The sequence below is a fragment of the Sceloporus undulatus genome, chromosome 4, assembly GCF_019175285.1.
Source record: "Sceloporus undulatus isolate JIND9_A2432 ecotype Alabama chromosome 4, SceUnd_v1.1, whole genome shotgun sequence".
NCBI lineage: Eukaryota > Metazoa > Chordata > Lepidosauria > Squamata > Phrynosomatidae > Sceloporus > Sceloporus undulatus.
Window position 1 is genome coordinate 150830655 of NC_056525.1, and position 6149 is coordinate 150836803.

The 6149-nt window shown below is 42.4% G+C and overlaps 1 protein-coding gene across 1 annotated transcript in view; it reads left to right on the forward strand.

The window, feature by feature from the left end:
* Positions 1-2325: 2325 nt before the first annotated feature.
* LOC121929082 (guanine nucleotide exchange factor VAV3-like) overlaps positions 2326-6149 on the forward strand; it is a 153669-nt gene continuing 149845 nt past the window's right edge. The window contains exon 1 of the mRNA XM_042464397.1: positions 2326-2651. Within this exon, the coding sequence (XP_042320331.1) occupies positions 2448-2651 (204 nt within the window). The 5' untranslated portion in view covers positions 2326-2447. The remainder of the gene's footprint in view (positions 2652-6149) is intronic.

Below are 6149 nucleotides of genomic sequence, written 5' to 3' on the forward strand. Positions count from 1 at the left end.
AAAAGTGAAACCCACACCACAATGTGAAACCCACATGTGACTATTTGGGTGCATACATTTCGGCAGACAATTGCTTTGCAAGATTAATACATCAGTAAAAACAACAACAACAACACAACCTGAGATCATCTACATGTTGGTTCATTTATTCTTCCATGTAATTGTTTTACTTTCTATATAAAGCGTATACCGTGTGTAAAATCTGAAGCAACGAGACTGGAAGATATACGGGGAAGAATTGGGGCTGACTCATGCATGCATTCCTGCTGCTTGAGAACATCAGGTCAGGGCTGGCTGTGCCATCAGACAGAGTGAGGTGGCTGCTTCAGGCTGTAGACCTGGAATGTGCCAGGGAACTGCAGCAAATTGTTAGTCATTTCGTCTCAAATCCAACTTTTAGTTTCAACCGGAGGATATCTCTTGAATCAGTGCAGTTTACATAAGTGTGGAGGTATCATTCAGCAGTTGAGTGTATGAGCCTAGCAATTGGATTTAACCCTAAATTAATTATGATTGGATTGTTACTGCCAGGAAGGGTGAGAAATACTTGCGAGATTGATTTTCTGCTTACTGTGACAGTGTAACTTGTCCAAGCCTTGGGTGTTATGTGACTCGAAGTTAGAAATCCGGGATACCATGCGCTTCTTTACCTCAGGCAGAAAAATGTCTCACATCAAGGAATGGTACCCGAACGCTATCCTGGATGGTACCCTAGAAAGGGCTTCCTAGCACCCCCAAAACAATGCTTTTCACTGAAGTCTGTTCACACAATTAATTGTGAGTCCTCAAAGGCCCTTTATCATATCATGGGTTGTTAAATAGGTAGATAAATGCCTGCTGACCCCTTTGCCGGTTTCCTTGTGCCCATCTTCCAGCTTCCATGGGTTCTGACAGGCTCAGGTTTGGTCCCCCCAACTTTTAACTGAATACAATTGGGCAGGAGCACAGGGGGTCTTTCCAAGAGACCTATTTTTGTTGTTGTTGTTGTTGGTGGCGCAGTGGTTAAATGCCTGTACTGCAGCCATTCACTCAAAACCACAAGGTTGCGAGTTCAAGACCAGCAAAAGAGCCCAAGCTCGACTCAGGCTTGCATCCTTCCAAGGTCGCTAAAATGAGTACCCAGACTGTTGGGGGCAAATTAGCTTAGTTGCTAATTAGCTTACTTGCTGTTCACCGCTATGATCTTTGGAATAGCGGTATATAAATAAAACAAATTATTAATTAATTATTATTGTTAGCTGCCCTCAAGTCAACTCCGACTCATGGCAGCCCTGTGGATGCTATTATTATTTTGCACTTAGATCACCCTGGACAGGCAGAGAGAGAGAGAGAGAGAGAGAGAGAGAGAGAGAGAGGGCTGACATTGTTATTGTTGTTATTATTATTATTGCTATTATTATTTTGCAGTTAGGTCACCCAGAGATAGAGGGAATGAGGGCTGACATTATTATTGTTGTTGTTATTACTACCATTATTATTATTATTACTATTGTTATTTTGCAGTTAGGTCATCCTGGGCAGAGAGAGAGAGAGAGAGAGAGAGAGAATGAGAGAGGGCTGACATTATTATTATTATTATTAGTATTATTATTATTATCACTATTGCTATTATTATTTTGCAGTTAGGTCACCCTGAGCAGGCAGAAAAAGAGAGAGAGAGAGAGAGAGAGAGAGAGAGAATGAGAGAAGGCTGACATTGTTGTTGTTGTTGTTATTATTATTATTATTACTATTATTATTTTGCAGTTAAGTCCCCCTGGGCAGGCAGAGAAAGAGAGAGAGAGAATGAGAGAGGGCTGACTTTATTATTATTATTATCATTACTATTATTATTTTGTAGTTAGGTCACCCTGGTCAGGAAGGGGGAAAGAGAGAGGGACATTTTGAGAGAGGGCTGACATTATTATTATTATTATTATTATTATTATTTTGCAGTTGGGTCACCCTGGGTAGGCAGAGAGAGAGAGAGAGAATGAGAGAAGGCTGACATTATTATTGTTACTACTACTACTACTACTACTATTACTATTATTATTTTGCAGTTAGGTCACCCTGGGTAGGCAGAGAGAGAGAGAGAGAGAGAGAGAGAAGATGAGAGAGGGCTGCTTTACTTGTTATTGTTACTACAATTATTACTGTTCCTATTATCCTGGTGACCCTGGACAGGCAGAGAGAGAGAGAGAGAGAGAGAGAGAGAAAAGGAAGGAGAGAGGAGGGCAGCATCCCTTCCTGAGGCAGCCAGCAGAGGCGCAAAGGGCGCAGGCGCGGCTGCCTCCTTCTCTCTCTCTCTCTCTCTCTCTCTCTTGATCTGAGCCTGGAGGGGGCAGCAGGCAAGGAAGCCGGGCGCTTAGAGTCCCCTGGCTCACTCTCTCTCCTGCCTGTGTCTGCGGGGCGAGAGTGGGGCTGGTGCTGGTTCTGGTGCTGCTGCTGCTGGCTTTGCCCGGGGGATGGAGCCTTGGAAGCAGTGCGCGGAGTGGCTGATCGCCTGCCGGGTGCTGCCGGCCCATCACCGGGTGACCTGGGAGGCGGCGCAGGTGTTCGACTTGGCCCAGACCCTCCGCGATGGGGTCCTCCTCTGCCAGCTCCTCAACAACCTCAGGCCCCACGCCATCAACCTCAAGGAGATCAACCTCAGGCCACAGATGTCCCAGGTCAGGAGCCTTCTTCAGCTGCATCCGCAAGGGATAATTAACCCGGAATCAAAGCGGGTTAACCACTCCGTGTGGACCCATCCCTCTCTGTCTCCCCCCCCCCTCCTCCTTGCCTTCTTAATGCCTTTGTTCCAATGCAGGATGGTCCCCCTTGGGCTTTCCTTTCTCTTTCTCCCAGGGCTGGCAATGGGAAGAGTTTGAAAAGATGCTCTTTCTACAGAGAGAAATGGGTTTATATTATAGACAGAGAAAGAAAAGATGGGAAAGAAGGGGGTCAGTTAGAGATACCTGGGTTGGTCTTTTTTTTGGGGGGGGGGGATGCAATATCATCATCATCAACAACAACATCAACAACAACAAGGGCTTCATTTTATAGCAGCGATGACAATATTATTAGTACAATGTTATTATTACTGCTATAAGAGATGCTATTATATATATATATATATATATTATATATTATATTTATTCTCGTTTTCAATAACACAAAACAGAATTATTTGATTTTATATTTAATAAATACACGATCGCTTTCAACCGGTAATTTGCAACGAGTATCTTAAGACGTTTGGTGCTTTGTGTGTACATTCTGGCTCTTTCAGGAAAGAAAGGTTGCCACAGTTAGACACCCGTGATCTGGAAAAAGAAGGGGGGAAAAAAGGCTACTTTTTGTACCAATATTTCGAACCGTATCTTAATTCCCTGCTTGTGTACTTGAATGTTTGCTGGTGTTATGTATTTATATGTTTTACCCATGATGTTTGGCACTTTGTGCGTATGGCTCTTTGGGAAAGAAAAGTCTCAGTTGATTTGGAGAAGAAGAAAAAGACAGCATCTCTTTATAGCAGTAATAACCACAGTACATTTCAATTTTTTATCCTGCCTATGTACTTGAAGGCTTTCGCAGTTTATTATTGTTAATATTATTATGTTTATTTATATCCCGCTTTCCTCCCAGTATTTATCCCCTCCCTTGAAGTTTGGTACTTGGTGTGTAAAGTGTGGCTCTTTTGCAAAGAGGAGTAGTGGCAGAGACCCTCAATTTGGAAAAGACGAGAACTTCTCTTTATACCAGTAGTTACGACAATATTTTAATTTTTCTCCTGCCTATGTACTTGAAGGATTTGGGTGTTATTTATTAATTCACACCCCCTCCCCCTTGATGTTTGGTACTTTGCGTGTGAGGTCTAGCTCTTTTGGAAAGAATAGTATCCATCAGAATCCCTTTCCTTTTCTGTGGGGGCGGGGAAGACCTACTCTTTATACAGTCAGCCCTCCATATCCACGGATTCAAGCATCCACAGTATGCAAAAAGCAAACCTTGATTTCACTACTTTATACAAGGGGCACCATTTTACTATCCCATGGTGTATAATGGGACTTGAGCATCCACAGATTATGTTATTCTGGAACCAAACTTCAATGGATAACAAGGACCCTGTATTATTTGGGGGGCTGGGGAAGGGCTACTTACATCAGTATTTAAATTTTTATCCTACTTATGTACTTGAATCATGGGCATAAAACTACAGGACCTAAGCAGAGCAATGGAGGACATGTGGGGCCTTGGCGATGTCTCATCCACAGGGCCACCATGAGTCGGGGTCAACTTGACATTAACAACAACAACATATACTTTAATGGTTTTGGTGTCCCCCCTCCCCCCTTGGTACTTTATATGTAAAATCTATAGGGGATGGAAGGCAAGGTATACAGAGCTATACTGAAGTTTTACTTCTAGAATTTACTACTGAATATACTCATGTATAAGTCTAGAAATCTAGGTTCAAAATTGACCCAGAAAACCTGAGTTGACAGTGCACCCGCGTCATACACGGGCGCATTATACGAGTGCCGGAAAAAGTGGCACCATGCGCCGGACGGAACAATGGCATGTGTGCCCATGGCGCGTGCGCACCGCTGCGACCATGAGCCCCATTACTTGTAATGGGGCTCAAGCATACGTGCAATTTCTTTTACGGATCCCTCACGTAAAAGAAGGGCGCACTGTACTTTAAATCACACACACACACATCCAATCCCTGGTGAAAGGCAAGAGTTTATTTAGTCTGCCCTGGAAGCACTGACCCCCCTTTCTAATCTCTCATCCATCCAGCCTTTTGTATGCGCACAAATAGTTATGCTTGTTGGAATTTTGCAAGTTCTTTGGCATTGTTTTCCTTTGCTTCATCCTTTACATCCTTCATTACACGCTTACCCTCAACGTATCCATGGGTCATATCAAAATCCATAATTTTGGCCCCCGAACCTGCCCTTGACATATACATGAGGCCGACTTATAGTCAAGTATATACAGTATATTCATTTGTGTCTCTCTATATGCATGCGTGCACATGCGTATTATTTTGCAAGCAACAGTGTGTGGGTTATTTCTCGGACTTTGAAAAAAATACCTTCTTTTCCTCAGCCAGCCAGGATTAGTTTGGCTCAGCAGTTTAAAAATAATCATAAAAAAAGAAGAACTAAAAAAGAAAGAGGAACTATGTCATTTCAAATGAAGCGTATAAGAAGTTGACTGTCTCCATTACTGTTATCTGCAATTGCAATAGATGGGGGAAGGATAAAAAAAAAAGCCCCAGAGCGTAAAAGAAAGAAGAAAAAAAGGCTTCTGCTCTTGTTTCCCTCTGAAGGTTTCATTGGAAGGTTTCAAGATTTGTCCACTTTTATCTTGGTATAAAACACACAAGGAGATTCAGAGGAAGCTTTTGTGAAGAATCTGCCTTTCAGAGACAATTGACAGCATGAAACCCAATGGGACGCCATTGCTGTGTGGCTAGAAAATGTGCTTTGGTGCCTTGAATGGAGCACTGTGTTGTCGAGGGGTTTGTGGATGATGGGTGGTGATGAAGTGGAGATGTGGAGAAACAAATTTGACCTCTATGAAGCCATCAGCACAATTCAGCCAGAATGAGCGCACTTCCGCTGGCATTGATTTTAAATAGAGTGCTGCACATAGGCTCCAAAAGGCTTTAAAAAGATTGTATGTACAGCGCTGTGTAAATTTACAGCGCTTTATAAATAAAGGTTAATAATAATAATAATTCTGTTTGGCAGTATAGGGTGTTCACTGATGCCTGAAAAAACGAAAGTTGCTATTGAAAGTATACAAAGATGTAGACGTGTTAGTCTGTAGAATCAATACATAGAGAGATCTTGTAGCACCTTTGAGAGTGAAAGAAGTTGGCATCATGAGTTTTCCTAGACTTGCTGTATATACTCATGTATAAGTTTAGAAATTGTAGTCAAAAAATTGACCACCAAAACCTGGGTCAACGTATCCTCGGGTCAATGTAAGTACTATACTTTAAGTCTTATTTTAAAAAAAGAACTATCTCCTAGTGAAAGGCAAGAGCATAATCTGTCCTGGAAGCACTGACCTCCCTCTATTCTGTCATCCATTCAGCTGAAATTTTTGGCATTGTTTTCCTTAGCTTCATCATTCAGATCCTTTGCTACATGCCCCTAAATTTTACCCTC